This window comes from Coregonus clupeaformis, unplaced genomic scaffold (assembly GCF_020615455.1).
Source record: "Coregonus clupeaformis isolate EN_2021a unplaced genomic scaffold, ASM2061545v1 scaf1436, whole genome shotgun sequence".
Classification (NCBI taxonomy): domain Eukaryota; kingdom Metazoa; phylum Chordata; class Actinopteri; order Salmoniformes; family Salmonidae; genus Coregonus; species Coregonus clupeaformis.
Genome location: NW_025534890.1, coordinates 47871 through 75400, shown reverse-complemented (window position 1 = coordinate 75400; position 27530 = coordinate 47871). Strand labels below are relative to the sequence as shown.

Here is a 27530-nt window from a genome sequence, read left to right as displayed (position 1 = left end):
GGGCTGTCATGTGCCTTTTACTGAGGAGTGGCTTCCGTCTGGCCACTCTACCATAAAGGCCTGATTGGTGGAGTGCTGCAGAGATGGTTGTCCTTCTGGAAGATTCTCCCATCTCCACAGAGGAACTCTGGAGCTCTGTCAGAGTGACCATCGGGTTCTTGGTCACCTCCCTGACCAAGGCCCTTCTCCCCCGATTGCTCAATTTGGCCGGGTGGCCAGCTCTAGGAAGAGTCTTGGTGGTTCCAAACTTCTTCCATTTAAGAATGATGGAAGCCACTGTGTTCTTGGGGACCTTCAATACTGCAGACCTTTTGTTGGTATCCTTCCCCAGATCTGTGCCTCGACACAATCCTGTCTCGGAGCTCTACGGACAATTCCTTCGACCTCATGGCTTGGTTTTTGCTCTGACATACACTGTCAACTGTGGGACCTTATATAGACAGGTGTGTGCCTGTCCAAACCATGTCCAATCAATTGGATTTACCACAGGTGGACTCCAATCAAGTTGTAGAAACATCTCAAGGATGATAATTGGAAACAGGATGCACCTGAGCTCAATTTCGAGTCTCTCAGCAAAGGGTCTCAACACTTATGTAAATAAGGTATTTCTGTTTTTTATTTTTAATACATTTGCAAACATTTCTAAAAACCTGTTTTCGCTTTGTCATTATGTTAAGTTGGCTGGATGTCCTTTGGGTGATGGACCATTCTTGATACAAACAGGAAACTGATGAGTGTGAAAAACCCAGCAGCGTTGCCGTTCTTGACACAAACGGGTGCGCCTGGGACCTACTACCATACCCAGTTCAAAGGCACTTAAATGTTTTGATGAGGATTTTTTTTTATTTAATCCATTTTAGAATAAGGCGGTAACGTAACAAAAATGTGGAAAAAGGGAAGGGGTCTGAATACTTTCCGAATGCACTGTGTGGTATTTATTATCTATTGTGTTGTTTTATGATATTGTTTCTATTTCTTAACATGGTCCTACATTTGTATAAAACTGCAAATAATAACACAATTATTGAGTGTCACTCAATGTTGTTTTTACTCGAATGAATTGATGACTTCCAGGTAGTGTGAGGGGACAGTACGAGGGTACTTTAGTGTTGGTTACTGGATCACTGCAGGCAAAGACAACCCTGTCAGGCATTCTAAGCACTGTCTTATCTACTACCATACCCCGTTCAAATGCACTTAAATATTTTGTCTTGCCCATTCACCCTCTGAATGGCACACATACACAATCCATGTTTAAATTGTCTCAAGGCTTATAAATCCTTCTTTAACCTGTCTCCTCCCCTTCATCTACACTGATTTGAAGAGGATTTAATAAGTGATCATAGCTATCAACCTGGATTCACCTGTTCAGAGCAGGTATCCTTAATGTTTTGTACACTCAGTGTATTGTAATACATTGTGTTCGCTAGTCTTAAACTCATGGGTCTATAGGCCAGGCTTGTGTGTTCTAGTCTCAACGGCTGGTGTCACCATTTGGGCCGGGCTTGGTTCCATTGCATGTCCAAGAGCCTAACCCAGGGCTCAGGCTGTGGTGTTCATGCTTTCTGGCTGTTGCACTATGTACTGTATGTACCCTCACCTCACTCTCTCACTGCTACCTACTTTTAACATTTCACCCGGCAGACATCACTCACAGCATACAAGACTGTAGCAGGCAGACATCACTCACAGCATACAAGACCGTAGCAGGCGGATATCACTCACAGCATACAAGACTGTAGCAGGCAGATATCACTCACAGCATACAAGACTGTAGCAGGCGGATATCACTCACAGCAGACAAGACCGTAGCAGGCAGACATCACTCACAGCAGACAAGACCGTAGCAGGCGGATATCACTCACAGCAGACAAGACTGTAGCAGGCAGACATCACTCACAGCAGACAAGACTGTAGCAGGCGGATATCACTCACAGCAGACAAGACCGTAGCAGGCAGACATCACTCACAGCAGACAAGACTGTAGCAGGCGGATATCACTCACAGCAGACAAGACTGTAGCAGGCAGACATCACTCACAGCAGACAAGACCGTAGCAGGCAGACATCAATCACATCAGACAAGACTGTAGCAGGCAGACATCACTCACAGCAGACAAGACCGTAGCAGGCAGACATCACTCACAGCTGACAAGACTGTAGCAGGCAAACATCTCTCACAGCAGACAAGACCATAGCAGGCAGACATCACTCACAGCAGACAAGACCGTAGCAGGCAGACATCACTCACAGCAGACAAGACCGTAGCAGGCAGACATCACTCACAGCAGACAAGACCGTAGCAGGCGGATATCACTCACAGCAGACAAGACTGTAGCAGGCAGACATCACTCACAGCAGACAAGACTGTTGCAGGGGGACATCACTCCCTCTAAAGCAACTGACCGTCTTAAGTAAAGTACTTAATCAAATAATAATGATTAATAACAGTAGTAATACTATAATTAAGTAATTACAGTAGTAATATAATCTTAATAAAGTAATAACAGCAGTAAAACTGTATAAATACATTATTCTGGGACACATTAGTACTTTGTGTATTGTGACACTTACTGTTAGCCAGGTCCCAGAATATGCTAGTTGTAAATTCAACAACTTTACTTGTTGCTCTTTCCCCTTTTCACTCACTCATTTCCATAACACGTTGGATACTACGGTCTCCATCCATAACACGTTGGATACTACGGTCTCCATCCATAACACGTTGGATACTACGGTCTCCATCCATAGCACGTCGGATACTACGGTCTCCATCCATAACACGTTGGATACTACGGTCTCCATCCATAACACGTTGGATACTACGGTCTCCATCCATAACACGTTGGATACTACGGTCTCCATCCATAACACGTTGGATACTACGGTCTCCATCCATAACACGTTGGATACTACGGTCTCCATCCATAGCACGTCGGATACTACGGTCTCCATCCATAACACGTTGGATACTACGGTCTCCATCCATAACACGTTGGATACTACGGTCTCCATCCATAACACGTTGGATACTACGGTCTCCATCCATAACACGTTGGATACTACGGTCTCCATCCATAAGACGTTGGATACTACGGTCTCCATCCATAACACGTTGGATACTACGGTCTCCATCCATAACACGTTGGATACTACGGTCTCCATCCATAACACGTTGGATACTACGGTCTCCATCCATAACACGTTGGATACTACGGTCTCCATCCATAACGCCGTTGGATACTACGGTCTCCATCCATAGCACGTTGGATACTACGGTCTCCATCCATAACACGTTGGATACTACGGTCTCCATCCATAACACGTTGGATACTACGGTCTCCATCCATAACACGTTGGATACTATGGTCTCCATCCATAACACGTTGGATACTACGGTCTCCATCCATAGCACGTTGGATACTACGGTCTCCATCCATAACACGTTGGATACTACGGTCTCCATCCATAACACGTTGGATACTACGGTCTCCATCCATAACACGTTGGATACTACGGTCTCCATCCATAACACGTTGGATACTACGGTCTCCATCCATAACACGTCGGATACTACGGTCTCCATCCATAACACGTTGGATACTACGGTCTCCATCCATAACACGTTGGATACTACGGTCTCCATCCATAACACGTTGGATACTACGGTCTCCATCCATAACACGTTGGATACTACGGTCTCCATCCATAACACGTTGGATACTACGGTCTCCATCCATAACACGTTGGATACTACGGTCTCCATCCATAACACGTTGGATACTACGGTCTCCATCCATAGCACGTTGGATACTACGGTCTCCATCCATAACACGTTGGATACTACGGTCTCCATCCATAACACGTTGGATACTACGGTCTCCATCCATAACACGCTGGATACTACGGTCTCCATCCATAACACGCTGGATACTACGGTCTCCATCCATAACACGTTGGATACTACGGTCTCCATCCATAACACGTTGGATACTACAGTCTCCATCCATAACACGTTGGATACTACGGTCTCCATCCATAACACGTTGGATACTACGGTCTCCATCCATAACACGTTGGATACTACGGTCTCCATCCATAACACGGTGGATACTACGGTCTCCATCCATAACACGTTGGATACTACGGTCTCCATCCATAACACGTTGGATACTACGGTCTCCATCCATAACACGTTGGACACTACGGTCTCCATCCATAACACGTTGGATACTACGGTCTCCATCCATAACACGTTGGATACTACGGTCTCCATCCATAACACGTTGGACACTACGGTCTCCATCCATAACACGTTGGATACTACGGTCTCCATCCATAACACGGTGGATACTACGGTCTCCATCCATAACACGTTGGATACTACGGTCTCCATCCATAACACGTTGGACACTACGGTCTCCATCCATAACACGTTGGATACTACGGTCTCCATCCATAACACGTTGGATACTACGGTCTCCATCCATAACACGGTGGATACTACGGTCTCCATCCATAACACGTTGGACACTACGGTCTCCATCCATAACACGGTGGACACTACGGTCTCCATCCATAACACGGTGGACACTACGGTCTCGTCTTGATGTTCCTTTTGACACTCACTGGGCTCTGATACCCATTTCACCATCTACTCTCTTTCCCAGAGACTCTCTACACTTTTTAACATTGTATACAGTTGTGCACTAGTGACAATAAAGTTGACCTTTATGAAGTGGGACTCCAGAATCTTATTTTATGAAAATAAAATAAAACCTTATCTCATTGTCATTCTAGATGCTAGTCCCCTCCCCATCCTCCTGTGGTGTCGTAGATGTAGCATTGCTCTGTTAAATATCTGTGTGTCCTATAAACTCATTTGTGTCTTGTGTGTGGTATTCCGTGTTGCTTGTCACGGCTGTCCCCTCCATCCTAGTGTGTAGTATCAGATGTTTACCAGAGATGTTGCTGGTTTAATCATTGTTCTGTTCATGCCAACGTGGTGCTATCAGAGGACAGGAGACAGTGGTGGGCAAGTATGCAATCAAGTGTCCCTAGTGAATGTCCTAGTGAACATAGTGGCAGTGTAGTGGATTTAGGTAAGCGATTCCACTCAATCATAATACTGTATTCAACCCAAAAGCTGCATAATCCTTAGCAATCATGCTGAAATCCCAAACATTACAGAGAGAGAGAAAAGCATTAGAGCTGTCTGGACATTACAGAGAGAGAAGAGCATTAGAGCTGTCTGGACATTACAGAGAGAGAAGAACATTAGAGCTGTCTGGACATTACAGAGAGAGAAGAGAGCATTAGAGTTCTCTGGACATTACAGAGAGGGAGAAGAGCGTTAGAGTTGTCTGGACATTACAGAGAGAGAGAAGAGCATTAGAGCTGTCTGGACATTACAGAGAGAGAGAAGAACATTAGAGTTGTCTGGACATTACAGAGAGAGAGAAGATCATTAGAGTTGTCTGGACATTACAGAGAGAGAAGAGCATTAGAGCTGTCTGGACATTACAGAGAGAGAAGAGCATTAGAGTTGTCTGGACATTACAGAGAGAGAAGATCATTAGAGTTGTCTGGACATTAGAGAGAGAGAGAGAAGATCATTCGAGTTGTCTGGACATTACAGAGAGAGAAGAGCATTAGAGCTGTCTGGACATTACAGAGAGAGAAGAGCTTTAGAGCTGTCTGGACATTAGAGAGAGAGAAGATCATTAGAGTTGTCTGGACATTAGAGAGAGAGAGAGAAGAGCATTAGAGCTGTCTGGACATTACAGAGAGAGAAGAACATTAGAGCTGTCTGGACATTACAGCGAGAGAGAAGTTCATTAGAGCTGTCTGGACATTACAGAGAGAGAGAAAATCATTAGAGTTGTCTGGACATTACAGAGAGAGAAGAGCATTAGAGCTGTCTGGACATTACAGAGAGAGAGAAGATCATTAGAGTTGTCTGGACATTACAGAGAGAGAAGAGCATTAGAGCTGTCTGGACATTACAGAGAGAGAGAAGATCATTAGAGTTGTCTGGACATTACAGAGAGAGAGAGAAGATCATTAGAGCTGTCTGGACATTACAGAGAGAGAGAAGATCATTAGAGTTGTCTGGACATTACAGAGAGAGAAGAGCATTAGAGCTGTCTGGACATTACAGAGAGAGAGAGAAGAGCATTAGAACTGTCTGGACATTACAGAGAGAGAAGAGCATTAGAACTGTCTGGACATTACAGAGAGAGAAGATCATTAGAGCTGTCTGGACATTACAGAGAGAGAAGAGCATTAGAGCTGTCTGGACATTACAGAGAGAGAGAAAATCATTAGAGTTGTCTGGATATTACAGAGAGAGAGAAGATCATTAGAGCTGTCTGGACATTACAGAGAGAGAGAAAATCATTAGAGTTGTCTGGATATTACAGAGAGAGAGAAGATCATTAGAGCTGTCTGGACATTACAGAGAGAGAGAAGATCATTAGAGTTGCATGGACATTACAGAGAGAGAAGATCATTCGAGCTGTCTGGACATTACAGAGAGAGAGAAGATCATTCGAGTTGCATGGACATTACAGAGAGAGAAGATCATTCGAGCTGTCTGGACATTACAGAGAGAGAGAAGATCATTAGAGTTGTCTGGACATTAGAGAGAGAGAGGAGAGCATTAGAGTTGTCTGGACATTACAGAGAGAAAAGAGCATTAGAGTTGTCTGGACATTACAGAGAGAGAAGAGCATTAGAGCTGTCTGGACATTACAGAGAGAGAAGAACATTAGAGCTGTCTGGACATTACAGAGAGAGAGAAGATCATTAGAGTTGTCTGGACATTACAGAGAGAGAGAGAGAAGAGCATTAGAGCTGTCTGGACATTACAGAGAGAGAAGAGCATTAGAGTTGTCTGGACATTACAGAGAGAGAAGAGCATTAGAGCTGTCTGGACATTACAGAGAGAGAAGAACATTAGAGCTGTCTGGCATTACAGATAGAGAGAAGATCATTAAAGCTGTCTGGACATTACAGAGAGAGAAGAGCATTAGATCTGTCTGGACATTACAGAGAGAGAAGAGCATTAGAGCTGTCTGGACATTACAGAGAGAGAAGAGCGTCAGAGCTGTCTGGACATTACAGAGAGAGAAAATCATTAGAGTTGTCTGGACATTACAGAGAGAGAGAAAATCATTAGAGTTGTCTGGACATTACAGAGAGAGAGAAGAGCATTAGAGCTGTCTGGACATTACAGAGAGAGAGAAGATCATTAGAGCTGTCTGGACATTACAGAGAGAGAGAAGAGCATTAGAGCTGTCTGGACATTACAGAGAGAGAAGAGCATTAGATCTGTCTGGACATTACAGAGAGAGAGAAGATCATTAGAGCTGTCTGGACATTACAGAGAGAGAAGAGCATTAGAACTGTCTGGACATTACAGAGAGAGAAGATCATTAGAGCTGTCTGGACATTACAGAGAGAGAAGAGCATTAGAGCTGTCTGGACATTACAGAGAGAGGAGAGCATCAGAGCTGTCTGGATATTACAGAGAGAGAAGAGCATTAGAGCTGTCTGGACATTACAGAGAGAGAGAAGATCATTAGAGCTGTCTGGACATTACAGAGAGAGAAGAGCATTAGAGCTGTCTGGACATTACAGAGAGAGAGAAGATCATTAGAGTTGTCTGGACATTACAGAGAGAGAGAGATCATTGAGCTGTCTGGACATTACAGAGAGAGAAGAAATCATTAGAGTTGTCTGGATATTACAGAGAGAGAGAAGATCATTAGAGCTGTCTGGACATTACAGAGAGAGAGAAGATCATTAGAGTTGCATGGACATTACAGAGAGAGAAGATCATTCGAGCTGTCTGGACATTACAGAGAGAGAGAAGATCATTCGAGTTGCATGGACATTACAGAGAGAGAAGATCATTCGAGCTGTCTGGACATTACAGAGAGAGAGAAGATCATTAGAGTTGTCTGGACATTAGAGAGAGAGAGAGGAGAGCATTAGAGTTGTCTGGACATTACAGAGAGAGAAGAGCATTAGAGCTGTCTGGACATTACAGAGAGAGAAGAACATTAGAGCTGTCTGGACATTACAGAGAGAGAGAAGATCATTAGAGTTGTCTGGACATTACAGAGAGAGAGAGAGAAGAGCATTAGAGCTGTCTGGACATTACAGAGAGAGAAGAGCATTAGAGTTGTCTGGACATTACAGAGAGAGAAGAGCATTAGAGCTGTCTGGACATTACAGAGAGAGAAGAACATTAGAGCTGTCTGGCATTACAGATAGAGAGAAGATCATTAAAGCTGTCTGGACATTACAGAGAGAGAAGAGCATTAGATCTGTCTGGACATTACAGAGAGAGAAGAGCATTAGAGCTGTCTGGACATTACAGAGAGAGAAGAGCGTCAGAGCTGTCTGGACATTACAGAGAGAGAAAATCATTAGAGTTGTCTGGACATTACAGAGAGAGAGAAAATCATTAGAGTTGTCTGGACATTACAGAGAGAGAGAAGAGCATTAGAGCTGTCTGGACATTACAGAGAGAGAGAAGATCATTAGAGCTGTCTGGACATTACAGAGAGAGAGAAGAGCATTAGAGCTGTCTGGACATTATAGAGAGAGAAGAGCATTAGATCTGTCTGGACATTACAGAGAGAGAGAAGATCATTAGAGCTGTCTGGACATTACAGAGAGAGAAGAGCATCAGAGCTGTCTGGACATTACAGAGAGAGAAGAGCATTAGATCTGTCTGGACATTACAGAGAGAGAGAAGATCATTAGAGCTGTCTGGACATTACAGAGAGAGAAGAGCATCAGAGCTGTCTGGACATTACAGAGAGAGAGAAGAGCATTCGAGCTGTCTGGACATTACAGAGAGAGAGAAGATCATTAGAGTTGTCTGGACATTACAGAGAGAGAAGAGCATTAGAGCTGTCTGGACATTACAGAGAGAGAGAAGATCATTAGAGTTGTCTGGACATTACAGAGAGAGAGAGAAGATCATTAAAGCTGTCTGGACATTACAGAGAGAGAAGAGCATTAGATCTGTCTGGACATTACAGAGAGAGAAGAGCATTAGAGCTGTCTGGACATTACAGAGAGAGAAGAGCGTCAGAGCTGTCTGGACATTACAGAGAGAGAAAATCATTAGAGTTGTCTGGACATTACAGAGAGAGAGAAAATCATTAGAGTTGTCTGGACATTACAGAGAGAGAGAAGAGCATTAGAGCTGTCTGGACATTACAGAGAGAGAGAAGATCATTAGAGCTGTCTGGACATTACAGAGAGAGAGAAGAGCATTAGAGCTGTCTGGACATTACAGAGAGAGAAGAGCATTAGATCTGTCTGGACATTACAGAGAGAGAGAAGATCATTAGAGCTGTCTGGACATTACAGAGAGAGAAGAGCATCAGAGCTGTCTGGACATTACAGAGAGAGAAGAGCATTAGATCTGTCTGGACATTACAGAGAGAGAGAAGATCATTAGAGCTGTCTGGACATTACAGAGAGAGAAGAGCATCAGAGCTGTCTGGACATTACAGAGAGAGAGAAGAGCATTCGAGCTGTCTGGACATTACAGAGAGAGAGAAGATCATTAGAGTTGTCTGGACATTACAGAGAGAGAAGAGCATTAGAGCTGTCTGGACATTACAGAGAGAGAGAAGATCATTAGAGTTGTCTGGACATTACAGAGAGAGAGAGAAGATCATTAGAGCTGTCTGGACATTACAGAGAGAGAGAAGATCATTAGAGTTGTCTGGACATTACAGAGAGAGAAGAGCATTAGAGCTGTCTGGACATTACAGAGAGAGAAGAGCATCAGAGCTGTCTGGACATTACAGAGAGAGAGAAGAGCATTCGAGCTGTCTGGACATTACAGAGAGAGAGAAGATCATTAGAGTTGTCTGGACATTACAGAGAGAGAAGAGCATTAGAGCTGTCTGGACATTACAGAGAGAGAGAAGATCATTAGAGTTGTCTGGACATTACAGAGAGAGAGAGAAGATCATTAGAGCTGTCTGGACATTACAGAGAGAGAGAAGATCATTAGAGTTGTCTGGACATTACAGAGAGAGAAGATCATTAGAGCTGTCTGGACATTACAGAGAGAGAGAAAATCATTAGAGTTGCATGGACATTACAGAGAGAGAAGATCATTCGAGCTGTCTGGACATTACAGAGAGAGAGAAGATCATTCGAGTTGCATGGACATTACAGAGAGAGAAGATCATTCGAGCTGTCTGGACATTACAGAGAGAGAGAAGATCATTAGAGTTGTCTGGACATTAGAGAGAGAGAGAGGAGAGCATTAGAGTTGTCTGGACATTACAGAGAGAAAAGAGCATTAGAGTTGTCTGGACATTACAGAGAGAGAAGAGCATTAGAGCTGTCTGGACATTACAAAGAGAGAAGAACATTAGAGCTGTCTGGCATTACAGATAGAGAGAAGATCATTAAAGCTGTCTGGACATTACAGAGAGAGAAGAGCATTAGATCTGTCTGGACATTACAGAGAGAGAAGAGCATTAGAGCTGTCTGGACATTACAGAGAGAGAAGAGCATCAGAGCTGTCTGGACATTACAGAGAGAGAAATCATTAGAGTTGTCTGGACATTACAGAGAGAGAGAAAATCATTAGAGTTGTCTGGACATTACAGAGAGAGAGAAGAGCATTAGAGCTGTCTGGACATTACAGAGAGAGAGAAGATCATTAGAGCTGTCTGGACATTACAGAGAGAGAGAAGAGCATTAGAGCTGTCTGGACATTACAGAGAGAGAAGAGCATTAGATCTGTCTGGACATTACAGAGAGAGAGAAGATCATTAGAGCTGTCTGGACATTACAGAGAGAGAAGAGCATCAGAGCTGTCTGGACATTACAGAGAGAGAGAAGAGCATTCGAGCTGTCTGGACATTACAGAGAGAGAAGAGCATCAGAGCTGTCCGGACATTACAGAGAGAGAGAAGAGCATTCGAGCTGTCTGGACATTACAGAGAGAGAAGAACATTAGAGCTGTCTGGACATTACAGAGAGAGAGAAGAGCATTAGAGCTGTCTGGACATTACAGAGAGAGAAAATCATTAGAGTTGTCTGGACATTACAGAGAGAGAGAAAATCATTAGAGTTGTCTGGACATTACACAGAGAGAAGAGCATTAGAGCTGTCTGGACATTACAGAGAGAGAGAAGATCATTAGAGCTGTCTGGACATTACAGAGAGAGAGAAGAGCATTAGAGCTGTCTGGACATTACAGAGAGAGAAGAGCATTAGATCTGTCTGGACATTACAGAGAGAGAGAAGATCATTAGAGCTGTCTGGACATTACAGAGAGAGAAGAGCATCAGAGCTGTCTGGACATTACAGAGAGAGAGAAGAGCATTCGAGCTGTCTGGACATTACAGAGAGAGAAGAGCATCAGAGCTGTCCGGACATTACAGAGAGATTTAAGAGCATTCGAGCTGTCTGGACATTACAGAGAGAGAAGAACATTAGAGCTGTCTGGACATTACAGAGAGAGATAAGAGCATTAGAGTTGTCTGGACATTACAGAGAGAGAGAAGATCATTAGACTTGTCTGGACATTAGAGAGAGAGAAGAGCATTAGAGCTGTCTGGACATTACAGAGAGAGAAGAGCATTAGAGCTGTCTGGACATTACAGAGAGAGAAGAGCATTAGAGCTGTCTGGACATTACAGAGAGAGAGAGAAGATCATTAGAGCTGTCTGGACATTACAGAGAGAGAGAAGATCATTAGAGTTGCATGGACATTACAGAGAGAGAAGATCATTCGAGCTGTCTGGACATTACAGAGAGAGAGAAGAGCATTAGAGCTGTCTGGACTTTACAGAGAGAGAAGAGCATTAGAGCTGTCTGGACATTACAGAGAGAGAAGAGCATAAGAGTTTTCTGGACATTACAGAGAGAGAAGAGCATTAGAGCTGTCTGGACATTACAGAGAGAGAGAGAAGAGAGCATTAGAGTTCTCTGGTCATTACAGAGAGAGAGAAGATCATTAGAGCGGTCTGGACATTACAGAGAGAGAGAAGAGCATTAGAGCTGTCTGGACATTACAGAGAGAGAAGAGCATTAGAGCTGTCTGGACATTACAGAGAGAGAAGAGCATTAGAGTTTTCTGGACATTACAGAGAGAGAAGAGCATTAGATCTGTCTGGACATTACAGAGAGAGAGAAGATCATTCGAGTTGTCTGGACATTACAGAGAGAGAAGGGTATTAGAGCTGTCTGGACATTACAGAGAGAGAGAAGAGCATTAGAGCTGTCTGGACATTACAGAGAGAGAAGACCATTAGAGCTGTCTGGACGTTACAGAGAGAGAAGATCATTAGAGCTGTCTGGACATTACAGAGAGAGAGAAGATCATTAGAGTTGTCTGGACATTAGAGAGAGAAGAACATTAGAGCTGTCTGGACATTACAGAGAGAGAGAAGATCATTAGAGTTGTCTGGACATTAGAGAGAGAAGATCATTAGAGCTGTCTGGACATTACAGAGAGAGAGAAGTTCATTAGAGCTGTCTGGACATTACAGAGAGAGAGAAGTTCATTAGAGCTGTCTGGACGTTACAAAGAGAGAGAGAAGAGCATTAAAGCTGTCTGGACATTACAGAGAGAGAAGAACATTAGAGCTGTCTGGACATTACAGAGAGAGAGAAGAGCATTAGAGCTGTCTGTACATTACAGAGAGAGAGAAGATCATTAGAGCTGTCTGGACATTACAGAGAGAGAGAAAATCATTAGAGGTGTCTGGACATTACAGAGAGAGAAGATTATTAGAGCTGTCTGGACATTACAGAGAGAGAATAACATTAGAGCTGTCTGGACATTACAGAGAGAGAGAGAAGAGCATTAGAACTGTCTGGACATTACATAGAGAGAAGAGCATTAGATCTGTGTGGACATTACAGAGAGAGAGAGAATAGCATTAGAGCTGTCTGGACATTACAGAGAGAGAAGATCATTAGAGCTGTCTGGACATTACAGAGAGAGAGAAGAGCATTAGAGTTGTCTGGACCCTACAGAGAGAGAAGAGCATTAGAGCTGTCTGGACATTACAGAGAGAGAAGAGCATTAGAGCTGTCTGGACCCTACAGAGAGAGAAGAACATTAGAACAGTCTGGACATTACAGAGAGAGAAGAGCATTAGAACTGTCTGGATATTACAGAGAGAGAAGAGCATTAGAGCTGTCTGGACATTAGAGAGAGAAGAGAGCATTAGAGCTGTCTGGACGTTACAGAGAGAGAGAAGAGCATTAGAGTTGTCTGGACCCTACAGAGAGAGAAGAGCATTAGAGCTGTCTGGACATTACAGAGAGAGAGAGAGAAGAGCATTAGAGTTGTCTGGACCCTACAGAGAGAGAAGAGCATTAGAGCTGTCTGGACGTTACAGAGAGAGAGAAGAGCATTAGAGCTGTCTGGACCCTACAGAGAGAGAAGAACATTAGAACTGTCTGGACATTACAGAGAGAGAAAAACATTAGAGCTGTCTGGACATTACAGAGAGAGAGAGAAGAGCATTAGAACTGTCTGGACATTACAGAGAGAGAGAGAAGAGCATTAGAACTGTCTGGACATTACAGAGAGAGAAGAGCATTAGAGCTGTCTGGACATTACAGAGAGAGAGAGAGAAGAGCATTAGAGCTGTCTGGACATTACAGAGAGAGAAGAACATTAGAGCTGTCTGGACATTACAGAGAGAGAGAGAGAAGAGCATTAGAGCTGTCTGGACATTACAGAGAGAGAGAGAGAAGAGCATTAGAACTGTCTGGACATCACAGAGAGAGAGAAGATCATTAGAGCTGTCTGGACATTACAGAGAGAGAGAAAATCATTAGAGGTGTCTGGACATTACAGAGAGAGAAGATTATTAGAGCTGTCTGGACATTACAGAGAGAGAATAACATTAGAGCTGTCTGGACATTACAGAGAGAGAGAGAAGAGCATTAGAACTGTCTGGACATTACATAGAGAGAAGAGCCTTAGATCTGTGTGGACATTACAGAGAGAGAGAGAATAGCATTAGAGCTGTCTGGACATTACAGAGAGAGAGAAGAGCATTAGAGTTGTCTGGACCCTACAGAGAGAGAAGAGCATTAGAGCTGTCTGGACATTACAGAGAGAGAAGAGCATTAGAGCTGTCTGGACCCTACAGAGAGAAGAACATTAGAACAGTCTGGACATTACAGAGAGAGAAGAGCATTAGAACTGTCTGGATATTACAGAGAGAGAAGAGCATTAGAGCTGTCTGGACATTAGAGAGAGAAGAGAGCATTAGAGCTGTCTGGACGTTACAGAGAGAGAGAAGAGCATTAGAGTTGTCTGGACCCTACAGAGAGAGAAGAGCATTAGAGCTGTCTGGACGTTACAGAGAGAGAGAAGAGCATTAGAGCTGTCTGGATCCTACAGAGAGAGAAGAACATTAGAACTGTCTGGACATTACAGAGAGAGAAAAACATTAGAGCTGTCTGGACATTACAGAGAGAGAAGAACATTAGAGCTGTCTGGACATTACAGAGAGAGAGAGAAGAGCATTAGAACTGTCTGGACATTACAGAGAGAGAAGAGCATTAGAGCTGTCTGGACATTACAGAGAGAGAGAGAGAAGAGCATTAGAGCTGTCTGGACATTACAGAGAGAGAAGAACATTAGAGCTGTCTGGACATTACAGAGAGAGAGAGAGAAGAGCATTAGAGCTGTCTGGACATTACAGAGAGAGAGAGAGAGAAGAGCATTAGAACTGTCTGGACATCACAGAGAGAGAGAAGAGCATTAGAGTTGTCTGGACCCTACAGAGAGAGAAGAGCATTAGAGCTGTCTGGACATTACAGAGAGAGAGAGAGAGAAGAGCATTAGAGTTGTCTGGACCCTACAGAGAGAGAAGAGCATTAGAGCTGTCTGGACGTTACAGAGAGAGAGAAGAGCATTAGAGCTGTCTGGACCCTACAGAGAGAGAAGAACATTAGAACTGTCTGGACATTACAGAGAGAGAAAAACATTAGAGCTGTCTGGACATTACAGAGAGAGAAGAACATTAGAGCTGTCTGGACATTACAGAGAGAGAGAGAAGAGCATTAGAACTGTCTGGACATTACAGAGAGAGAAGAACATTAGAGCTGTCTGGACATTACAGAGAGAGAGAGGGAAGAGCATTAGAGCTGTCTGGACATTACAGAGAGAGAGAGAGAAGAGCATTAGAACTGTCTGGACATCACAGAGAGAGAGAGAAGAGCATTAGAACTGTCTGGACATTACAGAGAGAGAAGAGCATTAGAGCTGTCTGGACCCTACAGAGAGAGAAGAGCATTAGAACTGTCTGGACATTACAGAGAGAGAAGAACATTAGAGCTGTCTGGACATTACAGAGAGAGAGAATAGCATTAGAGTTGTTTGGACCCTACAGAGAAAGAAGAGCATTAGATCTGTCTGGACATTACAGAGAGAGAAAAACATTAGAGCTGTCTGGACATCACAGAGAGAGAAAAACATTAGAGCTGTCTGGACATCACAGAGAGAGAAGATCATTAGAGCTGTCTGGACATTACAGAGAGAGAGAAGAGCATTAGAGCTGTCTGGACATTACAGAGAGAGAAGAGCATTAGAGCAGTCTGGACATTACAGAGAGAGAGAGAAGATCATTACTAGCTATAGTAACTATCTGCAGGCCAGGCACATCCTCCTAGCTCTCATTTTTCTCCATGCTGCAGATATTTATGGATTTAATTTAACTTCTTCAGCTCTAACTTTCTCTTTTCTCATCCCACTCTCCTGTCCGTCAACAGGGGTGGTGTCCAACAGCCCTCATCTCTCCGCCTCCTCCGATAACTCCCAGGGCATTGTCAACGGTCAGATGCCGGTCGAACTCTGTGGACAAAGTCCGGATGGTCGTCAGCCCTCCCCCCTCACCAGCCCCCTGCTCAACGACGCTGGGAGTGTGCGCACCGACGATGAAGACGAGGTTCGGAGGAAGGTTTGTGGTCCAGACTGGGCCCCATGTAACAGGATTACAGCTTGAGAGGCATTGATGATTCAGTTGCTGTGTGGACCTCATTGTGGTTTTAAATATCCAGTTACCATCATCAGCTTCAAAGAGGCTCCAGTCACATACGTTAGTACCTAAAATAACAGAGGACCTAGATTACCTGGCCTAAATAACTCTCCACAGGGACGAGTGCTGTGTACGCTGTACCAAATCTGATGTAACTGGTCTATCTGATGTAACAGTCTACAGCTTACTGTATTAGTAGTGTTGTCTCTGCACAGTTTAAACACTCTGTCCTCTTTCCTTCACAGAGGTTCCCTACCGACAAGGCCTACTTTATCGCCAAGGAGCTGCTGACCACAGAGAGGACCTATCTGAAGGACCTGGAGGTGGTGACTGTGGTAAGGTCCCATCACCAGATGGATTCTTCCGCTCTCTCTCTCTCTCTCTCTCTCTCTCTCTCTCTCTCTCTCTCTCTCTCTCTTTCGCTCTCTCTCTTTCGCTCTCTCTCTTTCGCTCTCTCTCTCTCTCTCTCTCTCTCTCTCTCTCTCTCTCTCTCTTCTGCTCTAGCTCTCGTTCTCTCTCTTTCTCTCTCTCTTTCTCTCTCTCTTTCTCTCTCTCTAGCTCTCTCTCTCTTTCTCTCGTTCTCTAGCTCTCTCTCTCTTTCTCTCGTTCTCTAGCTCTCTCTCTCTCTCTCTCCTGCTCTAGCTCTCGTTCTCTCTCTTTCGCTCTCGCTCTCTCTTTCTCTCTCTCTCTCTCTCTCTCTCTCTCTCTCTCTCTCTCTCGCTCTCTCTCTCTCTCTCTCTCTCTCTCTCTCTCTCTCTCTCTCTTTCTCTCTTTCGCTCTCGCTCTCTCTTTCTCTCTCTCTCGCTCTCCCTCTTTCTCTTTCTCTCTCTCTCTCTGCTCTCTCTCTCTGCTCTTTCGCTCTCTCTTTCTCTCTCTCTTTCGCTCTCTCTTTCTCTCTCTCTCTTTCTCTCTCTCTCTCTTTCTCTTTCTCTCTCTCTCTTCTCGCTCTGCTCTCTCTCTTTCTCTCTCTCTCTTCTCGCTCTGCTCTATCTCTCTTTCTCTCTCTCTCACTCTCTCTCTTTCTCTCTCTCTTTCTCTCTCTCTCTCTTTCTCTCTTTCTCTCTCTCTCTCTCTCTCTCTCTCTCTCTCTCTCTCTCTGCTCTCTCTCTCTCTCTCTCTCTCTCTCTCTCTCTCTCTCTCTCTCTCTCTCTCTCTCTCTCTCTCTCTCTCTCTCTCTCTCTCTCTCTCTCTCTCTCTCTCTCTCTCTCTCAGGGACTCAACACTGCTCTTTTGTTTGTTTTCTTCCCTGCTGTCCTCTGGGAAGAAAACCTAGATTATTCCGGCTAGCTGCTTTACAACAGAGCATACGGAAAACACACAGGGAGCCCTGTGGTGGAGATGGGAAAATACTCTGAGAATACTATGAAATTATATGAATCTGTTGATCTCACCCAAGGCTGTGAATATACATATACACTGCAGCTCTTCTCTCAATTTATGTGGGCTGCAGCTCTTCCCTCTGTTTATATGGGCTGCAGCTCTTCCCTCTGTTTATATGGGCTGCAGCTCTTCCCTCTGTTAATATGGGCTGCAGCTCTTCCCTCTGTTTATATGGGCTGCAGCTCTTCCCTCTGTTAATATGGGCTGCAGCTCTTCCCTCTGTTAATATGGGCTGCAGCTCTTCCCTCTGTTAATATGGGCTGCAGCTCTTCCCTCTGTTTATATGGGCTGCAGCTCTTCCCTCTGTTAATATGGGCTGCAGCTCTTCCCTCTGTTAATATGGGCTGCAGCTCTTCCCTCTGTTTATATGGGCTGCAGCTCTTCCCTCTGTTAATATGGTCTGCAGCCCTTCCCAATTTTTATATGGGCTGCTGCTCTTCCCTCTCTGTTTATGACTGTAAGTCGCTTTGGATAAAAGCGTCTGCTAAATGGAATATTATATTATTATTTTATTATTATAAGGGCTGCAGCTCTTCCCCCTCTGTTTATATGGGCTACAGCTCTTCCCCCTCTGTTTATATGGGCTACAGCTCTTCCCCCTCTGTTTATATGGGCTACAGCTCTTCCCCCTCTGTTTATATGGGCTACAGCATTTCCCCCTCTGTTTATATGGGCTACAGCATTTCCCCCTCTGTTTATTATTCTGATATTCAGAGAAGCCTTTTACACTTCTCATAAATATTTATATTGGCTGCTCTACTCTTTCTCTCTCACCCTTCTCTATTCTCTTCTGTCTCTCTTCTCTATTCTCTCTCATCTCTATTCTCTCTCTCTATTCTCTCTTCTCTATTCTCTCTCATCTCTATTCTCTCTCTCTATTCTCTCTTCTCTATTCTCTCTCATCTCTATTCTCTCTCATCTCTATTCTCTCTCTTATTCTCTCTCATCTCTATTCTCTCTCTCTTATTCTCCTTCTCTTGGCTGGTGTTGTTATGAGTGAAGTCATCTGAGAAACAGCTGCTGCTCACTGTTTGCTTCCCAAGGCCCTCCAGCAGCACCCTGCAGTACTGTAGCTCCACCCTCCAGCAGCACCCTGCAGTGCTGTAGCTCCTCCCTCCAGCAGCACCCTGCAGTACTGTAGCTCCTCCCAGCACCCTGCAGTACTGTAGCTCCTCCCTCCAGCAGCACCCTGCAGTGCTGTAGCTCCTCCCTCCAGCAGCACCCTGCAGTACTGTAGCTCCTCCCAGCACCCTGCAGTACTGTAGCTCCTCCCTCCAGCAGCACCCTGCAGTGCTGTAGCTCCTCCCTCCAGCAGCAACCTGCAGTGCTGTAGCTCCTCCCTCCAGCAGCACCCTGCAGTGCTGTAGCTCCTCCCTCCAGCAGCACCCTGCAGTGCTGTAGCTCCTCCCTCCAGCAGCACCCTGCAGTACTGTAGCTCCTCCCTCCAGCAGCACCCTGCAGTACTGTAGCTCCTCCCTCCAGCAGCACCCTGCAGTACTGTAGCTCCTCCCTCCAGCAGCACCCTGCAGTGCTGTAGCTCCTCCCTCCAGCTGCACCCTGCAGTACTGTAGCTCCTCCCAGCACCCTGCAGTACTGTAGCTCCTCCCTCCAGCAGCACCCTGCAGTACTGTAGCTCCTCCTAACCCCGCTCTCCGACCTACACAACCGGTCAAATGTTTGGACACACCTACTCATTCCAGGGTTTTTCTTTATTTTACTATTTTCTACACTATGAAATAACACATCTGGAATCATGTAGTAACCAAAAAAGTGTTAAACAAATCAAAATATGTTATATTTGAGATTCTTCAAAGTAGCCACCCTTTGCCTTGATGACAGCTTTGCACACTCTTTGCATTCCAGCTTCATGAGGTAGTCACCTGGAATGCATTTCAATTAACAGGTGTGCCTTGTTAATTTGTGGAATTTATTTCCTTCTTAATGCATTTGAGCCAATCAGTTGTGTTGTGACAAGGTAGGGGTGGTATACAGATGATAGCCCTATTTGGTAAAAGACCAAGTCCATATTATGGCAAGAACAGTCCATCATTACTTTAAGACATGTAGAAAATAGTAAAAATAAAGAAAAACCCTTGAATGAGTAGGTGTTCTAAAACTTTTGACCGGTTGTGTGCATTTACATTTTAGTAATTTAGCAGACGCTTTTATACAGAGCAACTTACAGTTAGTGCATCTATCTTAAGATAGACAAATGGCGCCCTATATTCCCATTATATACACCCTATTGTCTCCATAATGCACTTCATCAGGATAGTCCCGATTGTCCATCTGTAGATGCTCCAGATGTTCTACAGATGGACATACTATCAACAAACTGTTGATAAGCCACTGCTTGCTAAGGTTAGGGTTAGGTTTAGAATAAGGGTAAGGGTTAAGGTTAGAGTTAGGGTAAGGGTTAAGTTTAGAGATATGATTAGGGTTAAGGTTAGGTTTTTATTTTATTTATTTTATTTTTTATTTCACCTTTATTTAACCAGGTAAGCCAGTTGAGAACAGGTTCTCATTTACAACTGCGACCTGGCCAAGATAAAGCAAAGCAGTGCAATAAAAACAACACAGAGTTACATATGGGGTAAAAAACATAAAGTCAAAAATACAACAGAAAATATATATACAGTGTGTGCAAATGTAGCAAGTTATGGAGGTAAGGCAATAAATAGGCTATAGTGCAGAATAATTACAATAGTATTAACACTGGAATGCTAGATGTGCAAGAGATTATGTGCAAATAGAGATACTGGGGTGCAAAAGAGCAAAATAAATAACAATATAGGGATGAGGTAGTTGGGTGGGCTAATTTCAGATGGGCTGTGTACAGGTGCAGTGATCGGTAAGGTGCTCTGACAACTGATGCTTAAAGTTATTGAGGGAGATAAGAGTCTCCAGCTTCAGAGATTTTTGCAATTCGTTCCAGTCATTGGCAGCAGAGAACTGGAAGGAATGGCGGCCAAAGGAGGTGTTGGCTTTGGGAATGACCAGTGAGATATACCTGCTGGAGCGCAGACTACGGGTGGGTGCTGCTATGGTGACCAATGAGCTAAGATAAGGCGGGATTTGCCTAGCAGTGATTTATAGATGGCCTGGAGCCAGTGGGTTTGACGACGAACATGTAGTGAGGACCAGCCAACAAGAGCGTACAGGTCACAGTGGTGGGTAGTGTATGGGGCTTTGGAGACAAACGGATGGCACTGTGATAGACTACATCCAATTTGCTGAGTAGAGTGATGGAGGCTATTTTGTAAATGACATCGCCGAAGTCAAGGATCGGTAGGATAGTCAGTTTTACGAGGGCATGTTTGGCAGCATGAGTGAAGGAGGCTTTGTTGCGAAATAGGAAGCCGATTCTAGATTTAACTTTGGATTGGAGATTCTTTATGTGAGTCTGGAAGTTGAGTTTACAGTCTAACCAGACACCTAGGTATTTGTAGTTGTCCACATACTCTAGGTCAGACCCGTCAGAGTGGTGATTCTAGTCGGGTGGGCGGGTGCCAGCAGCGTTCGATTGAAAAGCATGCATTTAGTTTTACTAGTGTTTAAGAGCAGTTGGAGGCTACTGAAGGATTGTTGTATGGCATTGAAGCTCGTTTGGAGGTTTGTTAACACAGTGTCCAATGAAGGGCCAGATGTATACAAAATGGTGTCGTCTGCGTAGAGGTGGATCTGCGAGTCACCAGCAGCAAGAGCGACATCATTGATATACACGGAGAAAAGTGTCGGCCCAAGAATTGAACCCTGTGGCACCCCCATAGAGACTGCCATAGGTCCAGACAACAGGCCCTCCGATTTGACACACTGAACTCTATCTGAGAAGTAGTTGGTGAACCAGGCGAGGCAGTCATTTGAGAAACCAAGGCTATTTAGTCTGCCAATAAGAATGCGGTGGTTGACAGAGTCGAAAGCCTTGGCCAGGTCGATGAAGACGGCTGCACAGTACTGTCTATTATCAATCGCGGTTATAATATCGTTTAGGACCTTGAGCGTGGCTGAAGTGCACCCGTGACCAGCTCGGAAACCGGATTGCATAGCGGAGAAGGTACGGTGGTATTCGAAATGGTCGGTGATCTGTTTGTTAACTTGGCTTTCAAATACTTTCGAAAGGCAGGGCAGGATGGATATAGGTCTGTAGCAGTTTGGATCTAGAGTGTCACCCCCTTTGAAGAGGGGGATGACCGCGGCAGCTTTCCAATCTCTGGGGATCTCAGACGTTATGAAAGAGAGGTTGAACAGACTAGTAATAGGGGTTGCGACAATTTCGGGGCTAGTTTTAGAAAGAAAGGGTCCAGATTGTCTAGCCCAGCTGATTTGTAGGGGTCCAGATTTTGCAGCGCTTTCAAAACATCAGCTGTCTGAATTTGTGTGAAGGAGAAGCGGGGGGCATGGGCAAGTTGCAGCAGAGGGTGCAGAGTTGGTGGCCGGGTTAGTGGTAGCCAGATGGAAAGCATGGCCAGCTGTAGCAAAATGCTTGTTGAAATTCTCGATTATTGTAGATTTATCGGTGGTGATAGTGTTTCCTAGCCTCAGTGCAGTGGGCAGCTGGGAGGAAGTGCTCTTATTCTCCATGGACTTTACAGTGTCCCAAAACTTTTTGGAGTTAGTGCTACAGGATGCAAATTTCTGTTTGAAAAAGTTAGCCTTTGCTTTCCTGACTGCTTGTGTATATTGGTTCCTAACTTCCCTGAAAAGTTGCATATCGCGGGGGCTATTTGATGCTAATGCTGTACGCCACAGGATGTTTTTGTGCTGGTCAAGGGCAGTCAAGTCTGAGGAGAACCAGGGGCTATATCGGTTCTTAGTTCTGTATTTTTTGAATGGGGCATGTTTATTTAAGATTGAGAGGAAATTACTTTTAAGGAACAAAGGTTTAGAATAAGGGTAAGGGTTAAGGTTAGAGTTAGGGTAAGGGTTAAGTTTAGAGATAGGGTAAGGGTTAGGGTTAGAGATATGATTAGGGTTAGGGTTAGAGATATGATTAGGGTTAAGGTTAGAGATATGATTAGGGTTAATGTTAGAGATATGATTAGGGTTAGGGTTAGTAGATAGTTTAAATGTTACTGATAGTCTGTAGAGTGTCTAAATAAATAAAATCCATCCAAATAAAGTGTGACCTTATTTTGACCACTATATGGGGAATAGGGTGTCATTTGGGACGCATACCAGCTAAACCAAGCCCCACCACAACCACCTCCATCACCCTAAACCACGTCAGGCTATAGCATCCCTGATCTGATCAGGTAGCCTTTCATGTAATGTTCCCCCTTTGGGCCGTGTCAGGAATGATGGGATATTGATTCCTCCATTTTCCTCCGTTCATCTCCAGGTTGTTTAAAGGATTTGGTGGAAGTCATGAGACCAACGTGATTGTTGCTAAACAACAGCACGGAGGTATTTCGGCAGAAGCACGTCAGTCATGCAGATTCTAATGCAGTCCATGCTACTAGTCCACCAGAACCACTGTATTTACATTCACGTCATTTAGCAGACGCTCTTATCCAGAGCCACTTACAGTTAGTGAGTGCATACATTATTATTATTTTTTTTATACTGGCCCCCGTGGGAATCGAACCCACAACGCTGCCGTTGCTAACGCCATGCTCTACCAACTGAGCTACATCCCTGCCGGCCATTTCCTCCCCTACCCTGGACGACGCTGGGCCAATTGTGCGCCGCCCCATGGGTCTCCCGGTCGCGGCTGGCTACGACAGAGCCTGGATTAGATTGCAAGTCCTCATTTGGCTACTGGCAATTGAGAACATTACTATTTGCGCAATGAAGTGTGTGCACTGTGCTCTAATGCAGAACTTGATTTCTCTGTGTGTGCGTGTGTGTGTGTGTGTGTGTGTGTGTGTGTGTGTGTGTGTGTGTGTGTGTGTGTGTGTGTGTGTGTGTGTGTGTGTGTGTGTCATCGCAGTCTTTTCAGGACTCGGTGGGTAAAGACGAAGCCGTGCCGGACTCCCTGAAGAGCACCATCTTCACCAACTTTGACCCTCTGTACGAGCTCCAGTCCGACTTCCTCAGAGAGGTGGAGCAGAGGCTGGCTTTATGGTGAGGTGGCACGTCACTGGATGATTATAATCCATCACCATCATAATTACCCGCAATGATAAACGTATTTTGTAGTTCAGGCCATTTTCCCTCAAAATGTCACTCCACTTAGCCTCGTTTTGCATAAGACCCCCTTGGAAGAAGAACACAGTTTGTAGTGTGGTTTTGTATGGGTCTCATTGATGCTGGGGCCTGGCCTTTATTTAAGGAGTGGTATTGGCGTTCATTCTGGGAGGCCTCATCACAGAGACACACCTCCTCCCGTGGAGCTGGGGTTTCTATGGCAACAATCATGCTGCATCAAGGCACTACTTCTCCTAGTAGCCCTGTGGGTTATTCCACCGTCTGCTCCTCTTTAATGATGTGGTCCCTACGTCAGAGCCCCACCGGGGTGACGCATAGAGCCCCGGCTGGCAGACTGTCACGACTACAGACATCGTACTGTCCAGCCTTATTACAAGACTAAACCACAGAGCAAGAGACAGACCTCAAAACATGGCCGACATCTGGCGTGGCTAAGGCCCAAAGGCAAACGAGCTGACCAACTGCGGAGCACAGATACATGTGACGTACAGTTGACTTATTTTAGGCATCTCTTGATCTTGGACTTAGAGCTGGTAGTGGGATGTGTGAGTGGATAGGGGTTACATCTCAAAGGCATGACATTCAGAATGTCCTCTCTCGGTTTGTATTACCCTCCCCATAATGTATTGGTTGATATTTTGAATGAAAGAGTATGGAGAATGTATCTAGGGGTCAACTGCAATTAATGCTCAAGAGAGACACCTGCTGGTGGTGTTCAGCTGTGCTGGTAAAGGGATAACCATTTCATTGGAATATCCTTGCATGATTGTTCACACGAACATGAAATATGACTTTAAGTGCTTAAAATACACACACACACACACACACTAGCACTAAATTGTTCCAGAGTGATAAACTTGCTGTTTTATTTTAGGGAAGGGTGCTCCAATGCCCACATCAAAGGAGACTACCAGCGCATCGGGGATGTCATGCTGAAGCACCTACAGGGCCTAAGGGTGTGGGCTCATCTTTCACATTTTTTATTGCACTTTTTATGTACTTCACTATGTATCTGCACCACTCCTCCGTGACCAAATATACGATGCCTTGTGTAAAGTCTGCCCGTACCCCTACCCTGCTCAGGAAGTCTGCCCGTACCCCTACCCTGCTCAGGAAGTCTGCCCGTACCCCTACCCTGCTCAGGAAGTCTGCCCGTACCCCTACCCTGCTCAGGAAGTCTGCCCGTACCCCTACCCTGCTCAGGAAGTCTGCCCGTACCCCTACCCTGCTCAGGAAGTCTGCCCGTACCCCTACCCTGCTCCAGGGGACTGCTCTGTGGCTGACCCTGTGCTACTCCTAGCCTGTCGTGTGTGTGTGTGATATGTTCGTACAAATGGACAATAAAGATTGACTCTGCTCTGCTCTGCTCTGCTCTGCTCTACTCTACTCTACTCTACTCTACTCTACTCTACTCTACTCTACTCTACTCTACTCTACTCTACTCTACTCTACTCTACTCTACTCTACTCTACTCTACTCTACTCTACTCTACTCTACTCTGCTCTGCTCTATTGTACTCTATTGTACTCTACGCTAATATATCATTTTCTAGCCACTGACCGCCCACCTCCAGAAGCACTCGGAGGCCCTGGTGGAGCTGGAGAAGGCGTGCCGGGGCTCCCGGCGGCTGGAGGTGTTGGTCCGGGACTTTGAGCTGCAGAAGGTGTGCTACATCCCCCTCAACGTGTTCCTCCTCCGGCCCCTGCACCGCCTCATGCATTACAAGCAGATCCTGGAGCGCCTGTGCAAACACTACCCCCCTGCACATGTGGACTTCAGGGACTGCAGAGGTAACTGTTACTCTTCTGTACACCTCAGAACTCTGACTGAGGCAAGCTATCTAGGGCCTTCTGGTGCAGTTGAGGGCCTCCTTTTGCAGTTGAGGGCCTTCTGGTGCAGTCGAGGGCCTTCTGGTGCAGTTGAGGGCCTCCTGGTGCAGTTGAGGTCTATGACATCATACATGAGTGTTGTTTCTGCTAGCTGCGCTGGCAGACGTGTCAGAGATGGTGTCCCAGCTCCATGGCAGCATGATCAAGATGGAGAACTTCCAGAAGCTGCTGGAGCTTATGAAGGATTTGATTGGCATCGACAATCTAGTCACTCCAGGGCGGGTGAGTTCAAGTTCACTCCATCCCAAATGGCACCGTATTCCTCATATAGTGCACTACTTTTGACCTAGGGCCCTATTCAAAAGTAGTGAACTATGTAGGGAATATCCCCACATCAACAGTTTGCAGAGGGTAGCTAGTTTGAAGCACTCCTTTTGTTTTGTCAGTCGTTTTATGTCTTTCTGAGATGTTGTCTTTCTCTGAGACTTGACTTGGGATGTTGTGATTGACTTGCGATGTTGTGATTGACTTGGGATGTTGTGATTTGTGTTTTTCAGGAGTTCATCAGGTTAGGCTGTCTCAGCAAGCTGTCTGGAAAAGGCCTCCAGCAACGAATGTTTTTCCTGGTAATGTCTGCAATGCATCTGAGATTGTCGTCTTGAATGAGTTATTAAACAGATTATTCAGTCTAGTGATCTCACAACATAGACAGCTACAGTGGGGAAAAAAAGTATTTAGTCATCCACCAATTGTGCAAGTTCTCCCACTTAAAAAGATGAGAGAGGCCTGTAATTTTCATCATAGGTACACGTCAACTATGACAGACAAAATGAGAAATTTCCTTCCAGAAAATCACATTGTAGGATTTTTAATGAATTTATTTGCAAATTATGGTGGAAAATAAGTATTTGGTCAATAACAAAAGTTTCTCAATACTTTGTTATATACCCTTTGTTGGCAATGACACAGGTCAAACGTTTTCTGTAAGTCTTCACAAGGTTTTCACACACTGTTGCTGGTATTTTGGCCCATTCCTCCAAGCAGATCTTCTCTAGAGCAGTGATGTTTTGGGGCTGTCGCTGGGCAACACAGACTTTCAACTCCCTCCAAAGATTTTCTATGGGGTTGAGATCTGGAGACTGGCTAGGCCACTCCAGGACCTTGAAATGCTTCTTACGAAGCCACTCCTTCGTTGCCCGGGCGGTGTGTTTGGGATCATTGTCATGCTGAAAGACCCAGCCACGTTTCATCTTCAATGCCCTTGCTGATGGAAGGAGGTTTTCACTCAAAATCTCACGATACATGGCCCCATTCATTCTTTCCTTTACACAGATCAGTCGTCCTGGTCCCTTTGCAGAAAAACAGCCCCAAAGCATGATGTTTCCACCCCCATGCTTCACAGTAGGTATGGTGTTCTTTGGATTCAACTCAGCATTCTTTGTCCTCCAAACACGACGAGTTGAGTTTTTACCAAAAAGTTATATTTTGGTTTCATCTGACCATATAACATTCTCCCAATCCTCTTCTGGATCATCCAAATGCACTCTAGCAAACTTCAGACGGGCCTGGACATGTACTGGCTTAAGCAGGGGGACACGTCTGGCACTGCAGGATTTGAGTCCCTGGCGGCGTAGTGTGTTACTGATGGTAGGCTTTGTTACTTTGGTCCCAGCTCTCTGCAGGTCATTCACTAGGTCCCCCCGTGTGGTTCTGGGATTTTTGCTCACCGTTCTTGTGATCATTTTGACCCCATGGGGTGAGATCTTGCGTGGAGCCCCAGATCGAGGGAGATTATCAGTGGTCTTGTATGTCTTCCATTTCCTAATAATTGCTCCCAAAGTTGATTTCTTCAAACCAAGCTGCATACCTATTGCAGATTCAGTCTTCCCAGCCTGATGCAGGTCTACAATTTTGTTTCTGGTGTCCTTTGACAGCTCTTTGGTCTTGGCCATAGTGGAGTTTGGAGTGTGACTGTTTGAGGTTGTGGACAGGTGTCTTTTATACTGATAACAAGTTCAAACAGGTGCCATTAATACAGGTAACGAGTGGAGGACAGAGGAGCCTCTTAAAGAAGAAGTTACAGGTCTGTGAGAGCCAGAAATCTTGCTTGTTTGTAGGTG

General features: G+C 44.9%; 1 protein-coding gene and 1 non-coding gene across 2 annotated transcripts in view; one reads left to right on the top strand and one right to left on the bottom strand.

Moving 5' to 3' along the window:
• LOC121555192 (FERM, ARHGEF and pleckstrin domain-containing protein 1) overlaps positions 1-27530 on the top strand; it is a 56432-nt gene that overhangs the window by 19609 nt on the left and 9293 nt on the right. Inside the window, exons 13-19 of the mRNA XM_045218198.1 lie at positions 15789-15976; positions 16300-16389; positions 23364-23497; positions 24456-24537; positions 25134-25371; positions 25562-25692; positions 25968-26036. Of these exons, the coding sequence (XP_045074133.1) occupies positions 15789-15976; positions 16300-16389; positions 23364-23497; positions 24456-24537; positions 25134-25371; positions 25562-25692; positions 25968-26036 (932 nt within the window). The remainder of the gene's footprint in view (positions 1-15788; positions 15977-16299; positions 16390-23363; positions 23498-24455; positions 24538-25133; positions 25372-25561; positions 25693-25967; positions 26037-27530) is intronic.
• Positions 22998-23077, bottom strand: trnaa-agc. The gene has a single exon. It is a non-coding gene; the product is annotated as a tRNA-Ala (tRNA).